At 35.6% G+C, this 22,075-nt stretch overlaps 1 protein-coding gene across 1 annotated transcript in view; it reads right to left on the minus strand.

Annotated features, from left to right (window-relative positions):
* Window positions 1-8,385, minus strand: part of LOC121065490 (ATP-dependent translocase ABCB1-like) — a 41,716-nt gene extending 33,331 nt beyond the window's left edge. The window contains 5 exon segments of the mRNA XM_040548347.1: window positions 1,045-1,192; window positions 2,580-2,634; window positions 3,405-3,526; window positions 3,957-4,401; window positions 8,244-8,385. Of these exon segments, the coding sequence (XP_040404281.1) occupies window positions 1,045-1,192; window positions 2,580-2,634; window positions 3,405-3,502 (301 nt within the window). The 5' untranslated portion in view covers window positions 3,503-3,526; window positions 3,957-4,401; window positions 8,244-8,385.
* Window positions 8,386-22,075: the final 13,690 nt, after the last annotated feature.

Here is a 22,075-nt window from a genome sequence, read left to right on the forward strand (position 1 = left end):
GAACATTCATTACATGCTTGGTTTGTGTTTGTTTTTTGTTTCTTTCTGAAAACAGAGTGCATTTCTATAATACCAAAACCCATTAAAAATGCAAGTCTAGGCATTCGCCTCACACTGGTAATTGTGGATAGCTTAATTCTTTATGAAAACATTGTCTATAAAGTAGGTGCTGGCACTAAAATTTTTCTCCCACACACCAGAAGTTAATGACAAATGTTTTAAGAAGACTATAGCTGCAGCATTTTGCAATTGCAAAAATCTGATCAATTTACTGTACTTGGAAAGCAGTAGGTCACAAATTACTTGTTCTGATAAGGGCATCATGTCCATGTCTCTGTCTTGTAGAAGAATAACAAGAGCAAAAATAGATGCAGGACAGAAGATTGTCACATGCATTACTTTTCTGAATCACCATGGACATTTATTTAAATGGTTGATAACTTTTTATAGAATATTCCAGGCAACGAGTCTGTTCACAAGCTTAACATCTAATGTTTGGTTTCAGAAGACAACCTAATCTGGTCTAAGTGTCAATCCTCCCTCTTGTATCTGCAGTGTTTGCCTGCCACTCTGTGTTTGATTTTTTACTTCTAATTTAGCAAATGAGGGGATTCAACAAATTGAGCCATGAGAATATCAGTACTTTTATTTTTAGTAGCAAGTTTTCTGGTGGATCTACTTACTGATCTGATTCACCTTGTGAACTATAATTGTCGTATGCAAGGGAAGCAACAGGAGCTCATGCTGAGAGGAGCAGAAATTGAAAGTCATGTTCTTTCTGTTTATCACAGCCACAGTTAAACATGATTTGTTGAATGTATATTGTAATAGATTATTTGAAAAAAAAAATCTACTACGGCAGAAACTAAGAATAAGTAGAAAAAAATCAGAATATATCTCTATTACAGTATACACAACAGTTACTGATTTACACCACAGTATGTTAGCAAGTTGGGTTTGACGACACCAATATGTCAAGTCAAGATGCTCAAATCTCCCTGGCTGTCTTCCAAATACAAAACATTGGTCTCTCCATATTCTTACCTGTAAAATTTGTGTTTGCAGAAGTAACAAAGCTATCAGTCATATCACCAAAAATTATCATCACAATAGGAAGACTGCTTCCATGGGCTATTGCCAGTAGAGTGCCAAATATCATTAGTAATTTATCTGTGCAACTGGAGTATCGAAACTGTGAATGAGAAGAGAAATTCAATTTCATTGTGGTACTAGAATGTTATGTTTACAAAACCAAGAAAAAGCTATCAATTTGATACCTGGTTGTCATAAGTCTATAACTTTGTCTAATTTGCAAGTAGATTTATTAAACAACCTAAATGTAGAGAAATAAATTATTCTAATATAAGCACTTTTATACTATAAACTCTCCAAACCAGAGAACTGCAGTATTTAAATTTATCAGTATCTGCGTATGGGTAAGAAAGGTCATATGAAAACAAGACAATTTGCCTTCTCAAATTTTGCAATTTAAAGTTCAAATTATATGAAATTTTAATACCATTGCGATAATTAAGGCAATAATTAATTTTACTGCAAATTCATTATTATACAGTTAGAAGAATTATTCCTAATGTACTACAGACATTATCAAAACTTACTGAAATGCTAAATACCTCTTGCCATTTAACTCAATAAAGTTTATGGTCTTCTGTAAGAAAGCCATTGGATAGATTCTGCACTGTAAATACAAGTTTCACTGTTGTAAATTACAGTGTTTTTGCAATGCAATTGTACAAGTACAAGCTGGTACGGCAAAACAGAAGAATCGGGTCATTGGCCACCACCTTGCACTGTAGTTTTATTACTGTTAATTCCCATATCATTGCTGTGCATTACGCACACTAAACCTACAAAACATACAATATTTCAGTTTTACTAAAGAAAATCTAGGATTTACTTTGATTAAATATTAACAGATTACCTTTTTTTAATACATTTTAAAATATACATAAAATTTAAAAAAATCTATAATTTAAAGTGCTTTTTAGTTTTTAATTCCATGGCATTACCCTTTACTGCTGACACATGTGACTGAAAAATGACTAATGGACTGATAAGTGTGATTAGAACCTGACTCAGGTAATTTAGAGGACAGGATGACACTAGTAATCTCAGGTATAATTATGCCCTTTTCATTGTGTTGAAAAAGGCAACTAAGCACATAGAAATTCTGATTTATCACAAAAATTAATCTAACATAGGTGTACTTACAGAATCACAGAATTGTAGGGGTTGGAAGGGACCTCAAGAGATCATCGGGTCCAACACCCCTGCCAAAGCGGATTCCTTAGAGCAGGAATACTTAGCATGATAACTTACTAAGGGAAGGCTTCTAAAAATCCATATCAGTAATAAAACTGTTTCTTTAAAAAAACTACATTCACAAAAAATCTTCTAGGTTGCCAAAACATATCCAATATTCTGTACTATCAATGTATTTGGTAGAGATCTGACCATATATGCTGTTCTCTATCATTATTTTAAGCATTTAAAATATTACACTTCTAAATGTGCATGCACGTAAATATATGTACACATATATATAGCTAGAATCTTACCAGTGTAAATGAGCTGACCATTTTAGGCTTTTCCTCTTTCTTCTTCTTTCCCTTCCTTAAGGAAATATGATAGTTTTAGTACATTTAGAAATTGACAACATTTCAAAAAATATTAGTGCACTATGTTAATGAAGTTCAGTCAAAAATAATTATGAAATTAATTTATGGGAAAGAATCGTGTGTAAAATTAATATGACTTATTAGGCATTCTTGGGATGTTTGTATTTAAACCTCTAGGTATATTTAAATAGCATCAGCTCCCAACTGCTATAAATTCAAATCAAGCTCTTCACAGGTCTCTCATGTCAAGGGTAAAACAACCCCATCAGGAACCAGTGGTTCCATTATCTCAAGTTGTGAATTGAAGCACTATATAGCTTTCAAAACAAGAAAGAGAAAGATAGCTTATAGAATCAAATTTTCTCATATGGGGTTGGAGAATTAATAAAATATTCAAGGTACTTAAAATATTGATTTCCTACCATACAAATAATTTTACTGTAATTTTTAGCTGATGACCTCATTGTATCCAAGATGTCTATTCTGATATAATTTATACCATATTCTGAATTTCCTTTTCAATAAAAAGTAGTCAATCCTGTGGACACTTAATCTTTAAAAGAAAAAGAACTTTCTCCATCCTTCTGCACAAAATAAACGTGCCAATGAATGCTAATCATAAGCTGATAAAAAGCTTTCTTCTACTAGGCTTTCCCACTAAAATAAACTAAATTAAAATATGAAATTAAATAAAATACAAAATAAGATAATGTAATCTTATATGCTTCAATAAAGAACAAGTTTACAATGTCTAAGAATATTTACTGTTTATCTTCTTGTTCTTGACCCTGGCTGGATGTAGTGTTCTCATGACTATTTCCATCTTCAGTACTCTTCTGCTTCTTTTCATCTTCAGAATGCATTTTAAATTTATTTAGGATAGTTCTCTGTAAAATAATACTTGACTGAGAAATATACAACTATTAAGTCAAGGACAGTAATCTCAAAGACCCCTTGTTTGATAGAAAAAACATACATCCTTATTAAAAACAATAAAGTTATTAATGTCACTCTTTGTGAGTGAATTGTAGCAAAGGACAAGTATAAACTTGTTGAAACAAACCCTAACATTTTGTGTTTGCTTACAAACGTCTACATTTTGTGTTTCTACTTGTTTGATAGCCATGGGCCTTACATTTGATTTGATTTGAATGCTAAAAGTGTGATAGTTTCTGTAATTCAGCACAGATACAAAAAATAAATGAGGAAATATATATTTATTTAGAAGAATATGCACTTATTTAGAATTTTCCCAATTTTAGTTATTTGTGAATTTTATAAAATATCTCTGATTTAAAAATAAAAACATTGACTTACCGTGCAGGTTGTTCTCAGTTTGCTTTCAGTTCTCTGAAAGATTATTCAGAAATCAGCTGTATTAATATGGTTAGGACATGCAACATGATTGGACTTTGCTCTTCTTATGTAAAACGGGGATGATGAACAGCTTTCTTTTTTTTTTTTTTTTTTTTTCTGACTCTTATTGCCTCACCTACTCTGGGGTGTAAAGTGTACGCACTTTGGACTCTGCTTCCCTTCTCTATAGGGAATATTTAACAAATAAAAGGTTTAAATAAATGATTGTTTCCTTTTCATCTGTGAAAATAGATCTGAATAGTCACTTTTTTTCCACCAGGAAAAGTTCTCTGCCTAATTATGCCCCTTTAAGCCTCCCTGGAATCCCTCCTTACCTTTTCAATGACGGTGCTGAATGCTCCAGGTCACAGTAACAATTAAGGACAAATCCATTCTCAAGCACCTACTGAGAATGAAACCAAGTAATACAAAATACTCTTTTGTTTCTTTCCACTTCTTCTAATTCTAATCCAGAAGATAACAACCCATTTATCCTGCAAGAAAATCAGGAGTTTACCATAGTCACAGAATCCCAGAGTGGTTGAGGTGGGAAGGGACCTCTGGAGGTCATCTGGTCCAACCCACTGCTCAAGCAGGGACACCTGGAACAGGTTGCCCAGGATCATGTCCAGGTGGCTGTGGAGATCCCTGGAGACAGAGACCCCAGAGCCACTGGGCAACCTGTGGCTCAATCACCTGCAGAGTAAAGAAGTACTTCATGGTGTTGAGAGAGAACCTCCTGTGTTTCAGTTTGTGTCCACTGACTCCTGTCCTGGCACTGGGCATCCCTGAAAAGAGCCTGGCTCTCTCTTTTTTGCATTCTCTCCCTTCAGGTATTTTTACATCTCGATAGGATACCCCCTGAAGTGATCTAAGACTCTTGACAATATATATGTCTTGTTAGTGAGTTAGGATAGTGTGCATCCTTTCTTGTTTAATTGCAGAACAGCAAGATGAGTTAGAGACTTAGTTTAGAAATGGCTTTGAAATAGCTATGGTCAGCAGAAATTTTCTTAGGTAATATCTTTCTGATTTTTTAATGCATGTTCATATTCAAAACTGTTTGAAATGGACCATTTATAGTACCAGGAAATGTTTATCAGTGAGGTGTTTACCAGTGTCTGCAGGCACTACTTCACTATTTCACTGAAAATGATAACAAACATTTAAAAGAAATTTAAAACTTTTAAAATATATTAATTGCACTTCTTAACTACTATTGTTTCAATGTATATAGCAAAATAGACATGTTCAACACATGTTCATGCATGTGTGAAATTTATGAAAAGTCAAATAAAAATTTCTGTCCTAGAAAACAAGTAAATTTATAAGAATTTCTTATCACTTTGCTTGAACAAAACTTACTTAATCTGCTAACAAAATTTTTGTTTCTTTTAGTCATTTATAACTGTAACCTCAAAATTTTGAATAAACGGAGTACTTTTATAGTGTTTTGTAATACAAAGAGTCTTATCAGTTTGAGGATTACTTCAGAAAAAAATATAAAAGCATACATATATCTATAAAAATATACATATCTATGAAAATATATATTGCAAAGGTTTACTCAATCCTCTCTTTAATAAGGCAGTAACCAATTTCCATTTACCTGACATAGATTTACAACTCCCTGATTATTTTCACAAATCTTTCTTTAGAATTTTGAGCATAAGAACTTTTTGGGTTTTTGAAAGATGACCATCAGATCCTTTGAAATATTCTGTGGAGGCCATAACCCTGAAGCGTGAGGGACAATTTATTCCCTTCTCCTGCTTAATAAAATTGTAGGGTTTGAATCATCTCTCTTGGTCACACCACTGCAATGACAGATCATACTGTAACGATAAACTATAATAAGCCTTAAGTCTTTCTCTAGGTCACTGTTTTCCCAGACCATTCACCAGTCTTGTAAGTAGAGCCCCTGTTCTTCACAAAAGTGTTGTATTTTACATGATTATAACAATTTTTGGACTGCAGTTAGTTGGGGAATACGGATCATTCTGTATTGTAATTCACTATTAATTATTCCAGACTATTTCCATGAATATAGTTACCTAAATTTACTTATCTAAGCCCCTTCTATATATTAAAATATCTAATATTTTATGAATAAAGTGACCATCAATATTCTTCTGGAACAGCAAAAAATATATATTTGAAAATAGGGGGGTCTCTTGTTCTTTGCTGAAGTTTCAACTACTTATGCTTCCAGAAAATAACTTCTTTTGAGAGAATCTCATCTCACAGATCATACATTGGTACCATGTGTTTTTGTTGTTGTTTGTTTTGTTTTGTTTTGTTTTCATCTGATGATGGCCAGCAAATGGAATGAACAATTAACATATGGTATTGGAGTAAATGACTGACACAGAAACTTTAATCTAAATTTGACATGAGAGTCAAAACATTGTGACATGATGACATAACACCTTCAAAGACTTTTTAACAATATCAAGAAAAACTAACTTTTTAAATGTTTTTCAATAAAAATAGCAAACAAGAAAGTAACCTGAAACAAGTAATTCAAAGTATTTATGCATTATAATCAAAGAAAGGACACACATTACTTTTTCTTTTATTTCCCTTAAAAATGGAGAGTTGGATTTTCCAATAAGCTCCAGGTAGGTGAAATGCTGGAGAGGGTCCCAGGAATTCTGTAATGATTCTAGGATATTCAGCCCTGGAATAAGTTAGAAAAACCGTGAACAAGCTCTGATTTATGGTACTCAGGAAATTTGTGTTCCTTTTTAGCAGCCTTTCTCCTGTTAATCAGTGCTGGAGAAGACTACTACTTCGTACAGGAACTGTAGAGGAATTTTGCCAACTTGGCCACTGTTCTATCAACCAGCTTTGTTCTGTATGAAGACAATTATCACACAGTCGGGAAATGACAATTCTGTGCTCCCTGAACTGTTTCACATACTCAACCACAAGACACTTCCTATGGCAATGGCTTGACATCTTATTTGTCCTGGACTAACCATGAGGCCACATTAAATTACTGTAAGAATCAACCTTCTAGTTTTGTTTAAAATGCTCTGAAAAGTATGTTTTAATGTTATTACAAAGCTCCACTTTTATTGTCTGGTTTATCTAGTAAGAGAAACTGCCATGAACTAAAGTAATGCCATGAACTTCCTATTAGTAATGTGCCAGTTTTCAGTTTTACAAACTCAGTCTTGTTTCTGAAAACTTCAATTCTTTTTGGCCTATATTTAATCAACAACAGAAAACTTATGTAAGTCTGCAACTTACTTTGAGAGAGATTTCCTACATATGGAAAACACCTTTCTTGGTGCTTATTTATCACTGAAGTTGTTAAATATGACTTGATGATACATTAATGTATTAGGATATAATATTTTTCATAATAATTGTTTGCAGTAAAGTCTCATTTAAAATGGGAGTCTTCCTACTTTTGTAACATGAGAAAAATATATTTAATTAAAGTTATATTTATATTAGTCTAAGTTTCAGTAAGATTTCATAGAGTATTTAAAGCAGGATTAAAAAGTTACGTCTTTGTAGAACACAAGAAGAGACATTTTTTCACCCTCAGCACATTTGGAAAAGCAAGTGACTTTTGAATCTGGAAAAACAAGATGTATAACTCAAAGAAATGACACCTAGTACAGAACGTTAATGTAGGCATTTAAGAGTGTTTAGGACTTTGCTTCACAGGTTAATGTTTTTAATATGCTATATGAAAAATGATGGAAAAACAATAATATAAGGGACTTTCTGTGCAGGTGGAAAGCATTTTTTCCCTGATGAAGTTGAATTAAATAGATACTATCACAGATACCCCCCCCCCTTTTTTTTTTCCATATTTTTTCCAGTCAATGATACACCAGGTAGCATTCTAACAGTACTATCAATCAAGGACTTTAACTGAACTTTTATCCCTCCCTCACTGAACTACTTTGATTGGATGTCTTCTCCAATGCACAAAGGGCTGAATACACACAACGTAAAAGTGTATAACAGTTATTGATTTGTTACTACATACAAAAGACAACTCAAATTAATGAACTACTAAACCAAGTGTTAGTATGATCAATGTCATGAATAAGAAACAGAAAAAGTCTTTGCTGGCCAAGAAGTGCTTGGTGAGATGGGGTAGGGCTGGTTCCCGCTGCCCCAGAACAGATCCTGAAGTTTTCTCCTTCAGATTTTATTCCTTTTTGTGGTGATGTTTTCCCTCTTGAATCCTTGAATTGCTGCCTATCTCCATCTCAACAATCTTACCTTTATCTGTGATTTTGTCTTTCTTATCCTGAAGAATTCCACTCTGTTATCTTTTTTGCAGCTCTATCTCAGAATTTGCAGTTTCCTCAGACGTCTGAGAGATGGTTATGCAGCTGTGCCTTGGATCACAGATAGCTGAACACCCGTGGAAGAGAAACAGGAGGTTACAAAATCAAGTCATTACATATAAAATATATAATAGTACTAATATTATGTCCTATACAGAACCCAAAACTATTCATATTGACTTACTCCCTTCTACAATACTACCTAAAATTGCATTTAATAAATATTGCATTCTATTCCATGCAATTTGTGAAATGTTTGGATTTGCACAGGAAGTTATGAGAATAACATAACAGCTAACCCTGTTGTTCGGCTTCTCCCTACGAGCACAAGTTTCCACAGTTTTATTTACTCATCTGTTCTATAATTACAGTTCATCATGCACCTTATAAATCACAAAAATGAGGAGCAAAAGAGACCTCAGGATGCCTTCCTTTCATCCTCCTTCCTCCAGGTCAGATCAACTATTCCAACTGTCATTCTTGACAGACACTTCGATTCTGTCACTCTATTGGTAGTTTCTAAAAACAAACATGGACACTTTTCAAAAACATCTAATATCTGAAGAGTTAGAAAGTTTTTGTGATGTCTAACCTAAATTTCTATTGATATATGTTAGACTTGTTACCCTTCTCCTAACCACAGCAAATATGAAGAACAATTTAGTCCATTCTGCTTCATAGTACCTTTAAAATTTTAATACTGCTTTCATAAGTGTTGTCTGTCCACTCTAGACAGCAAACAAACAAAAATCCATTTCCTATAACTCTTCCTATATCTCTTGATATATCCTCTCCCTATATTTCTTGATAGTTTGTTTTATTGCTTTTTGACATCGCTGTCCTCTGGCCTCAAACTCTTTCATAGCATTTTTTTGAGGAAAGGTGCCCCAATTGGGAGACTTCCCTATTTCTTGCAAGTTTTCATTAAACACCTATCAAAATTATGAGGAGGCTTTCTTTGCATTAGGAGCAATGGCTCAGGCTTGTATTCACATCAAAAAGGTGTTTTTTTGTTATTATTGTTGCTGTTTTTCACAGATATTCCCCTCCTACGAACTTTCATCACAGTTTCTTTCTTCATTTCTCCAGGAATAAAAGTTGTAAACAGAAAAATCTTTATTTCAAATATAGAGAAATATTTTTCATTTCTATAACTAACTTGACTTTGTGCTACAAAGCAGTTACTTATTTTACTTAATCTTGCACATTGAATTTTGTTACTGTAGTGAAATGACTAAAAATAATTGCTTTATTCAGTTAGTCTCATGAGGGATGAATTAAGGCACTACGACCATGTTCTGCATATCAGTCTTTGATCAGACTCAGATCGCCTTGTCCCTTTCTACTGCATACAGTGAAGCAAATTAACTTATACTGTAAGAAAAATGTGGTCCTATAGGCAATTGCATTCAGTTATACCAGATACACGCTGGTTCACAATCTCCAAATCTTTTAAAAAGCCATACCAAAGACACTAGGGTTAATGCTTCCTGTTACCAACTACTACTGCTTCCAGAGTCATACAGCCAAGTGCCACAGTTCTTTACCCTTTGCATGCCATGACAGTCACACAACCCTGACAATGATTCAGGTAGATTCTTTGGGAAGATGCCAATTATGATATCAAGATGTGCCTCCATGTGATCACTTTGCAGTAAATAGTGCTAAATTATTAACCATAATGGTGCTAAATTATTAACACTGATGAATTAACTCATCAGGTCTTCATCATATTTAAGTATATAATATTTCTGTATATGATATAAGAAGAATATAATGTATAGAATATATAAGAATATAATTTATTTCTTATATATAGAATATATAAGAATATAATTTATTTCTTATATAATATAAGATTTCTGCATATTGTGACCAGATACATTCTGGCTACAATTACTGAGGAGGCAATTATCCGTAGTCATTCTATTGACCCAAACTAGATGCTTCACTGTCCAGTTAATTTGTCTGCATCTTATCTCAGCTTCCCATTTTCCTATTTCCATAAGGGTTCATTAATCTTAACTGCCATGAATTGATTTCCTAAAGTCCTATCAGACGGCTAATTGGAACTCCTTATCTTTCCTCCTCTCAGGCATAAGCTCGTGGTTTGCTTGCAGCTTTAAGCCATCTTTAGTCCAGGAGCCGTCAACGGCTGATGCTGGTGGCAGAGAGAATGGAAAAAGGGGGTCAGGAAGAAGCAAGCACATTGACATTGATCCTAAAGAAGATATATTTATCTAATTTTACTCACTACAACTGCTAGACTCCCTGCAGACTGGTTGTTTACCAGGTATCTTTTTCATTTTCTGCTTCTATTTCCTATACAATATTATATAATAGATATTTCTTATGCATAAGGAAACATACTTTATGGAGAGTGGCTCATCTTTGATACTGAAAAATGTTTTCTTCACAGAGACACAAAAATGCCCAAGACTCATAACTTACTCTGGCTTCTACTCTGCTTGAATTATGACAAATCTATTCCCATACTACAGACAGATCATCTCTTTTGTAAGCCACAGTTCTTCAAGTCATTTGTGAGCACTATTCAGGTTTCCTCATTATTGGCCAAACATCACGCAGAGAGGGCAGCTGCATAGCATCTAGATGTCAGTTTTTGATAGCTGATCTGGTTTATCCTATATGTTTCATATGTTTTAGATGACAGAAAAGTTGTCTCCCTAAGACAGTAAATATTAATTCACCCACTCCTAGTTAAAAAATAAAATGAATGGCAGTCCTAGAAAAACTCCTAAAAATAATTTCTTAACTCTGTCTTGTCTTCACAGCAACTACCTCAGGTGTTTATTAAGCAGCCACCTTAGGGTACTACATATAGTGGTTAATGTAATTTCATTAATACCTATACTACATTAACATTATTATTTTACTTAAACATTTCCTAAACTGTTTTCTTACCTATCAAAAATACCATTTTCATGTGTTTTTCTGTTTTTTGTTGTTGTTGTTGTTGTTGTTTTTTCCAGTTGAAATTCACTCCAGTTGTTCTGACAACCTGCCCCATCGCAAATTCAGTCAGTACAAGGCATTCTGATTCCAACATGGTTTATTGCTCTACTCCTAAATATTACCCATATCAAAAGCCACCCATTTCCCATGCATTTCTCATTGAAACTTTATTAGACTTCTGCCTTACAAATCATTACTTTTTTTTTTCTTAATCATTTATTACTTATCTCAAAGTAATGAAATAAGTAATAATTTTTTTTTACATTTTGTATAAAAGCAATTTATCATATTAAACCACAACATGTTCAATAAAATTAACAAAAGTTATAAGTATGGCCAAACTCACAGAGAAATAGTGGCAAAGGGAGACGACACAGCCCAGTAAACAGCAGAAAGAAACAATTCAAAGTAAAGAACAGATATGAAGTATTTAACTAATCAGTAAGTCTTGGGGGTCTTCCCCAGGGCTTTATCCCCTTCCCTGTGAGAACTGTGAAATCACAAGATGATTTCTGGTCTACTTCCTAGACAGAATGGGAGATGGAGACCACAGGGCAGAGCCAGAAGGACTTGGGGATGGCTCCACAAACAGTCGGTGTTCACAGGAACCCTCAAGCCACGAGGCTTAGGATGGTGTTTTGGCACCATCAGAGGCACCTGAAGGAATGCAGCCGTCCCTGCTTGTGTCCCATTACCTCACCCTTTGCTCTGTACACTTCCTGCTCTCTGATTCAACCCTGAGTCACCCGCTCTCTGCCCAGTTTACATTCTGCTTCCACATGGTGACATATGACACTGGGTGAAGGTCATGACATTAGAAGTAATTCCTTGATTTCCTTTTATAGCCAGCCACAAATAATGAATGATTAACAGCTCTTCCTGACTAAAAAAGGTGTTCAGAGCAGCCCTGCTTTCTATATCACCATTCATGGAGAGCAAATTATTTGTTCAGTACCCAACAATGCTTCGGGCAGCAACTCTCAGCCCATTTGAGGACCTTTGCCAAACTGGGATATCAGCTATGGTAAGAGGAGGCGTCTATTCCTCACCTTCAGTCTGTCTGTGCCTGGCACACTAGCAACGCTGTTCCAGTAGAAATCAGGCATCTTAAGGCCCATGATCCTCAGGATTCATGGGTTCCACCTGTGGGCAAGGTATTACTGAATGCTGTGCGGATTCCTCAAAGGGAGCACCCTCTGAGGGACCTTGTATAGTCAATACTATGAAACAGAACTGTATTAACCTTAAAGAATTTAGGAAGTGAATGTTTTAAACTACTTTACCTTTGGTAAGTATCTTGGCATTCAGTGGCATGCAAACAAAGTCTTTTGTCTAACCCCTAGAGAAAATAATCGTAGTGATTCCATGTCACATGACATTTGCAGTAGACATTACAGCATTCTGCATGGTGCCCAGGTATAGTTATATTGCTAGGTTATTCCAGCTCCAGAAGATGACAGATGATTTCTGCAGGCATCACTCACAGCTGGTGAGCAGTTCATGAAGAAGTCCAATGCGCTGGCAGATAAAAGCAGGTGTGACTACAACAGGGCCTGGTCCTGTAACCACCACTGCTTCCACAGTGCTATGTGCACAGTGGAAGAGAACACATCTGCCTGGGTCATTTATGAAACATCTTGCCAACACATTAGCAAATCTGCCTATTATTGTTTGTGACAGGACCAGGAAGAATTTCTGACACACCAACTTAATAGTCCAACTCTAACTTGTGTGTGAAATCATGTTTACAAGTAAAAAAAATCTTTTGAAATGGTTACTGTGGTAGTTCATCTTGGTGTAAATACACACGTGACTAACACTCTTTCTGAACACTGTTGTGGTGGCTTACTTCACAGGACAGAATTACCACCTATTTTCATATTTCAGGTAGAGTGAACTGTTTAAGAGTAGTAGGTCTCTCTGGGAAAGTACACGTACAAGCTTCTATAGGGCCTAAAAATGAAAATAAGCCTATAGCATCATGACTGCCTGAATGGTCTTTTCATACACTGGGGGTTAGACTAGGCAAGTACACTTAATGTGTTACAGAGTTCATCTTGTTTCACTGACCCCTGGTACCCACTCAGTCAATTTCCTCTGGTTCACAGGAGCTTTAAGACAGGAAAGCAGAATGATGACTATTCCAAGATTTCATAGTAAGATGTTCCTCATAAACATTTTAACCCTGAGAATGGGTCAAAGTTATCCTGTCTTCTTTAATGGGCCACAACTATGGCAGTGATCAAAACATGTTTGTTCAAGCATGATACTAACAGTAGTGTTTCATTCTGCCAATGGTGAACTAAGTAAGGTGATCTCCTCCCAGTGGATCACATGGATAGAGATAAGGGACTTGATTGTCATGCCATAAAATATGAGTCATAGATGTGTTAAACAATGATAAGAGATAGAGGAAAGCAACAATGACACTCTTCACTGAGGAAAATTTTCTTTCTTCTTCATATATATTTATATGAATACATGTATTTTATAATTTATGAATATATATATCTAAAAAGTGGTGAACAATAGAAAAAATAAATGTGTATATATACCTTCAGTGCCAGCAAAATATGAGTAGAAATAACAAGTAATATTATAAAATATTATAAAAATATTATAAATATTTTACTAAATAATAAATATAATAAAAAACAATAAATATTATAAATAAGTAATATTACAAAAACCCTCTCTTGTGAATCAACTTTGATCTGGATGATGATAAAGGTAGTCAGACTTTTGTCTCTCTTTAGATCTGGGTATATAATACTAGCCTAATGGCTTTTAAGAGTAGGTCCTCACAGTTCCTGATAGATAGGTTTGCCTTACAGTTTTGCAGTGAACCCTTCACTAACTTGAAGACAGCTCCAGAAAGGTATTCTGTACAGATGGATTTCTGAACACCCCGAGAGCCCTTTTACTTCAATAACAGTCAGCCAGGACACAGCTGTCCATTATTCAGAGCAATATACATAATGAATATGATAACATTTCTCTATCCAGCATTAAAACCAAGAATATATTGAAAACTCAGTCCCCAACTTTCCTCCTGAAAATTCGTGTTACTATGAAAGCAAAATAGGTTTCTGTGAACCAGTTGCATAATTGCAACAAAACCAGTAGTAAAAATAGACTCCCACACTGTCTAATGCTGCTTGGTTGTGTTGCTCCTAAAACTTGGGATAGGATAACACTAACAATTTACCTGACTGCAGCACAAACAAGAGTAATTGTTTAAACCCTGAGAGCACTGAATTCAGAAACTTGTGTAATGTGGTTTGTGGAACTTGAGGATTAGCCGGCCTTAACTAGTAAATACTGCACACCCCTAAAAAGCGCTGCATCAGAGTGGAGTGTGATCATCTGCTACATGGCAGGAAGAACCTCCTGCATGAAATGTAGTAGGTGAATGTCTCTGAACAGTTATCTGAGCACTGAAAGGAGGTTTGGCTAGTATATTATTCCACCTTGAATGACACTATGACATTGTAAAGTCATATGCATCCTGGAAAAATTGTTAGAATTGGCATATGGACATCTACCCAAGTATCCTTGGAGATAACAGAATCACAGTACCTTTAAAGTAGCAGTCGTACAAAGGTTAAGCCAGCAGGAATAATGCTGGGACCTGTGAATTGATGGTACTTAGGGACATGGTTTAGTGGGTAATAATGGTGATAGGAGGATGATTGGACCAGATGATCTTGGAGGTCTTTTCCAACCTTAATGATTCTATCAGTCTATAATGGAAGGAGCTGCAAATTCAGCAATTGGCAATGGGCAAATGGGCAAGGCGATGGAGAGAAGGAATGCAAGGAAAGCTCAGTTCTGTGGACCTGAAACAGGTTTGTACATACTGTAATTTTCAGAAATATGGTACTAGGGAAACAGAGCCTCCATTTAAAAGTAAAGATCAAATGAAACAGAAAAGCAAAACCAGATGCCATTATAGGATTAGTTCTCTTTGTGCAAAAAGATGCATAAGAGCAACCGCAAAACAGAACAAAATAAAAACTTCCTTTATGGAGCACCAATGGGACTGCAGGAGAGCAACAAGGTAAAATTGGAGAAAAAGAGGCAAAGATATGAGACAACAGGATAGAATCCCTAAATTCTTTGCTGGTTTGCTTTGCCAAACTAAAGAAGAAAGATGAGGAGGAAGAACAAAACTACAGGACATGACGAATGTCTCTCATTGCATCATCTCCCCCTCTCAGCAACAAAGACTAGGGACAGTCTGCTGTCAACCCATGCCCTGAAAATATTGCAATATTGCCAATGGGAATGGCCAATTACAACATTAGTGCTGGATGGTCATGGAAAGAACCCTAATTACCTCTATTGCTATGATGTTCATTGACACCGTAGTGTCAATAAACGCTCTCATAAGAGAATTAGTTCCAGCTCCAACTCAGAGAAGGGGAAAATGATAAATGTTGTTTCATATGCATTAAAGGATGTTCAAGCACCTGTAACTGAGATTTCTGCCTGCAGTGAAATAGCTGCCAAGTTCAGGAGTACAAGAGTTCTTTCTGAGGATAGGAATGGGAGTATCCCTCTTGTAAGCAGCAGGGAATTATTGGCACTGCCTCGCTGAAACAAAATGCGTTAGCTACAGATTTTGCTACGGATGTTTCTAGAATTGGTGCTGACCAGCGGGAGGTAAGGGTGGAGTGATTCCTGCAAGTCACTGATGCTTTGTTATTAAGAATCCGGAGGAAGTAAAAACAGTAGATATTTGGGTAACAGAATTTCCTCAAGTTTTGTATGTCTGTAAATTAAAATGTGGAAAAATAGAAGTTGTGTATTAACTGAAGGTCCAGATCCTTCTTCACAATGAAAAAAATATCAACACCCACAAGGAACAGAGGAAGGACTCCAGCCCACCATCTACAGCTTACTGGAAACCAAGGTGCTAATGCAAAGACCTAAATTTTTAACTCTCCATTTTGCCCAGTGTTAAAAGCAGAGGGGAAAAAAAAAGGAAAAAAAAAAAAGCCTAATGGTGGATTTTTAACACTTAAATAAGCTAGCCACCTCTCAGGTTGCTTGTGGTGGTAAGACATCTGAAATTCTTGTAGCACTAAGCAGAATATCTCAGTGACATTTTGTTACTGACTTGGCCAATGCTTTCTCTGCAATTCCACTAGCTGATCAAAGCTGGTAAAAACAAGCATGTACCTGGAAGGGAAAGCAACAGTGTTTTATTCAAGTACTGCAAGACTTTCAGATCAATATATCGAATGTGGATGAAATTATCATTAAAATGTGTTACACCGTATCATAGATGGATATGTTGGTACATGGAAAAATTGAAGTGAAAGTAGAGGAAACTACTGAAGAGGTTGTCAGCATTATTCAAAACCCAGGCTTTAAAGCTAATCATCAGAAACTCACAAAACTCGGTACAATCTGAAGTGAAATATTCAGGAATAGTATTAGATCGGGAAAGGAGGGCAACAGTGGGATCATCAAAGGGTAGAACTGATCGTGAGAGTCCCCACCCCCACAGGAATAAGTGTAGTAGATTCAGTTTCACAATTGGTTAGGTTCTCATGAGAACATCCTTACATTTGCAGAAATCAGTAAGCCACTAATCAAACTAGTGAAGAAACATCACGAACGAGAACAGAAGGAAGAACAGCAGAGCAAAACCACACCAGTTCAAAGCCTGGTTGTGGGCTACGTGCATTATTGTAAGCTGTTTCATATTCAGCTAACAGCTACTGACCTAGATCTCAGGACCCCACTATTTCAAGAACACAAAGCAATAAGAAGCAAGATACAGCCTTTGTTTTGAGAGTCTTAAGATCAGTGTGGAAGAAATTTACTCCATATGAAAAGACAAGTTTAGCACTGGCTTAGGCACATGAGCTTACGGAATGTATCTCTAGGTGCTGTTTTGCAGTAGTACCTATCACAGGTGCTCTGCTAAAGTACATAATCACTGGAAAAGTACAAATCAGACATGTATCAAACCCGAGGTTAGCCAGATAGACACTGGCTTTCATAAACTAAGAACTTTCTGTAGAAGATGACAAGGTTTTAGCACTAGCCCTATATGGTCTGTTAACCAGTGGAAAAGAGTGCCCTTTACCTCTTACCTGTCAAGTGTTATCAGATAAAAGCTCCGTTGCTGACTTTGTGCCACAGAATATTCAGCATGGTTCACGGGTGGGTCCAGTTTTTACTGGAAACTTGGAAAATCCTTTATAAAATATGCGGCAACTCATGAAATATAGACGAGTTGGCTTCCTTCTGCAGAGTAGCTCTGCAGAAGCAGCAGAGCTAATGAGCTCTGCTAACAATGTTAAAAGAGAAATCTAAAGGAAATGACCTAGCTTTGTACGTAGTTTCAGACTGGGTATATCCAGCTTTAACTATTTGGCTACCAATTTAGAACAAAAATGACCTACAAACACAGGATTTTAATCTGGGAGCCTACCAGATTAAATCACAGCCTGACCACAGTTCTAAAACAAAAACAAAAACAAAAATGAAAACAAAACAAAACAAAACAAGAGAGGAAGAAAAATATGGAACTCATGTAAAAGCATACAAAAAGGAAAAATACAGAAGTAGAGGAGTTGGTTTATGTAGTAAAGCAGATGCCCTTGCTAAGGTTGTGGTCATCCCAATAGATATAAACTTTGAAGAAACACCCATTTTGAAAACAAAACAAAGAAAATAGTACAAAGTAAGTTATTAAAGGCGTAGCCACTTTACAAGATGCAAATGAGGGAAATGAGGGGTGATCACTAAAGAAGCTAGGAGATGGGTGAAGCACAGAAGGGGGCCATACCTTCTACAAATGACCAGTGTGGTGTGGCCAGATAGCAAACACTTGCAGATGGAGAACATTATATACACTTCAAGCAGATTTATTTCAATAGGGGCATGAACAAAATCGTCTAGGGGCAGCTCAAATGCAAAAGGGAAAGGTAGAAGATGGCTGGTTGGCTTAAAGTTAAAAGAGATGGGAGCACAATTGATTAGCTTTTGTGATGGTGAACACCTCACTTGGAGGAAAAAGAAAAATACCAGTAAAATAGTTGAGAATTCAAGAACTGCGTGCTAAAATACAAATGGACTACACTAGACCACAGGTAGTCTCAGCTTAATCCCACCTACTATGCAAAATAGTATTAAATATTGTTTGCTAGTACTAGATCCAAAAATGACAAAATGGACTGAGACGGCACCAGTACAGAAAGCTACAGCAAAGCCTACCACATTGCAGGTATTTAACACTGTATTTTCCAGATGGGATTAAACTAATAAATTGCTTTGGAGCAAGGAACATATTTTCCAGGGGAAATCCTAAAGGAATTATGTGGAGGCCTGGGAACAAAACAAAGGTTCCAGATTTGCTGGGAACTCCCAGTTCAAGGTGAGCTGAATGAACCAATGGGTCTATAAAAACAGTGTTAGGCAAAATGGAGAAAAATTACAGAAAAGTTTGGGATACTGCATCACCTTGGTATTTTAATGGCCTGTGAGCCATAACAACTTCTCACAAGTTCACGTGATTTAGAAGTAGGCTTGGGAGAAAAAAAATAAAATAAATTTGAATGGCAGCCTAATGTTTTAAGTGAGGAACGGATACAGACCCTAAGTAAACATTGGAAAGAGGTTAATGTTGTTATAGCAACTCAACTGGGAAGAAACACTCAACGCATGGATAAACAAACAGGGACAAACCACTACTCTGCAGAATGGCAAGTAGGATGGAAAAGAATGTTCCATATTTATGGAACATTATATTATACAACATAAACAGTAAACGGGATGGACCAGCTCCAATTATAAATAAAGCAGGACCTTAAGCATATGACGTAAAACTCCAGAACAGAAAAATACCTATACAGTTCCAGTTTTAATGTAATTATGGAAAGGTGAACGAGTTAATGAAAAGGAATGATGTTATACTATAAATGCTGCTATTAAAATTTAACAGTAAGGTGTATGTGACGTCTCACCAAAGTGATTACCAGTGGAAAGTCTATTAAAAGAAACAGAAATTAATTGTTAGGCTATGTCTGAGTGTAGTTTATGTTTTTATTTTATTATTTATTTGATTTGATTCAAAAATGTGAATATTTATGTTACATGGGAACAGCAAGAACACTGCTTGTTGTTGATAATAGACCATAACTCTAGTGGCAATGGAAACTTTTCTTTTTTCCTTTTTCTTTCTTCTTTTTTCCATTTTCTTTCTTCTTTTTTCCATTTTCTTTTTCTTTTTTCTTCTTTTAATCAGAGACCATAAGACCTTTGGATGCACATCTCCACTACTTTAAAATTATGGGAGTTAAGTGTGAAGGCTAAACAGCATTGCTTCACAGCAATCTATGCTCTGTGAAGTCAAAAATAATCTTATGATGTTAACAGATGTCTCTGATTTTAAGAGATGGTATTATGAGTGGATGAAGCAAGATACTAATTTAACTTGGAAATTTTGTTTCAACTTACTTGGCTGGAAATCAAAATAACCTGCAGTAATTGTGTTGGAACCTGAACAACCACACCAAATGAAATATGAGTGGAAAGCACCAGAGACGGTTGAACCAACTATGAAAGTCAGAAGCAAAGCAGAAACTGGAACAAACAAACAAACAAGTCAAAAGTGTCATTCTATGATTCATAGAGTTTTGTTGTTCATGAAGCTTTAATTTTTAAACCAAAGATTCTACTTGAAAGAAAATTCACAGTTTTGGGAATACACAATTGTTCAGTAGCAGAAAATTAGTAGAGTGCATCTTACTGTGAACAAAGAATTTGCTTTGACTTTTCCATGGCAAAATAGGTATACTCCATTTATTAAAGGGACATTTGTAGCACTGACCCAGAAACTGATCCCATATACTTGAGTGCAACATTCCAAAAGGGTTGACAGATACCATTTTAGAGGGAGTAGAAGCTGAGGCTCAGATTTTAGTCTCCTTTGATGTAGAAACTTTGACTAGTATGTTATCAGAATTGGGGTATATTATATGCAACATTCAAAAAACATGAAGTCATATATATATATAATCTTTGAAAGTTATTTACCTAAGAGTTACTAGTGGCATATGGAAATCTAAATGTGGATAGCATTAGCAAAAATATTAGCTTTATAGAAGAAAAAGTACTGGAATTGGAAAGTGAAAGTAGCATTAGCATTGTTTTCAGCTTATACTTGGACTCAACCATCAGTTACAGAAACTACAAATAGCACAGTAGATTCTGTGAGTAGTAATCAGCAACACAAGTTATGGGAAAAACAGTTTGTAGGATGGCCTAAGTTTCAACCACTGAAATGGGATTGAACTGCAATTTTAGAAGAGAAGATGAAGAGACTATACAGGAGACACAGAGATGGTTGTAAGGCAGTATAGCTATTGCCTGAAGTGATACTTCAGTCAGTTCATTAGAAGCTAAGTAGCATTAGTGACAGAGTATTAACAAATCTGGAAAGGTAGTGTAAGAAATGGGGTTGTAGACATTAAGGCCTATCCTACTGGAATGCGGTCTGAAGGCAACCCAACTCCCCCCAAATAAAAACAGAATATTACTCCTGCAATAGCAATCACTACTTGTATGTGGAGCCAATTAGCAATAATTCTAGGATCTATGATAACGGATATATATGGATACCTGCTGTTTTTGTTTGTTTGTTTGTTTTTCTGCATTTTAATAGAAATAACCACAAAACTGAGCTCCATGTAGAAAAATGTGTGCAACATTTCTCATCTATCTAATTTAAGCATTTGTAATGCTTACCTGTATCACACACCAACCACGGTTCAGCCAGAATTGTAACACTCAGAACACTACCAACTTGGGATTAACCTGAAAACATTATAACAAAAACATCAGAGAATCACAGCAAATAGTGCAGGAAGTTTAAAAAAAAAAAAAAAAAAAGACACAATAATGAATAGGCACCAGGCAGGAAAAGGTCATGTTATTTTAGAGAATCAACAGCCACCAAGATCACAAAAGGACACAGAAACCCTGACCGTGCCACGACATTTTTAGAAGATAGTCAAGTAGAGGTACAAGAATCAGGTGTTATTTTAAGTGTTAATCATTATCTTGTTTAACTGATTTTCTTTTTGTTACAGGCATTGAGAACTGAGTTCCCATCCCATCGTCGACAGGAACATTAACCAAAGGGACAGAGACTTGAGATACAGCTTCACAAGGGAGATACAGAAAAACATTTGCAAGTAATAAAATCAGGAAAATAAGACAGAATAAATTCTAATCCTAAAAATAAATTAAACTATATTGGTAGTAGACGAGATCCACTGCTTGTTTGGAGGGGCAAGGGAGTAAGGAATATAAAGGCATCAGAGATCAGCAAGGAAGAAAAGGGAGAAAAGAGTTATCCACTTCAGTTCTGTCCTTACTGAAGAGCTCTCAGGTCTGCTAACTTCAACATCAGTGATTCAGGCCTTCGAGAAGCACAGCATTCAATACAGCATACACACATTCTGTTGCAACAAGGCATATAGTGTTCCTGGATGTACAGGGAGAATATCAAGATTTGAACTGCACACCGGTGGGGAAAAAAAATAAAAAAATCTTAACTTTAATTTTTTATTGTTTATTGCCTTATCAAATGAGGCCACCAAGTGGCAATGTAAATATTAAAGACACGAAGGAAAAGTGCAATACCTTATAATAACTTTAGAATGTGCACAAAGAATAATCACGAGAAGTGAACACTGATTAAACTTTATTTTATGTGCCCTGACATAAAGTAGTGATCACATTTACAATCTGTAAGTGTAGCTTTCA

This window comes from Cygnus olor, chromosome 2, assembly GCF_009769625.2.
Source record: "Cygnus olor isolate bCygOlo1 chromosome 2, bCygOlo1.pri.v2, whole genome shotgun sequence".
NCBI lineage: Eukaryota > Metazoa > Chordata > Aves > Anseriformes > Anatidae > Cygnus > Cygnus olor.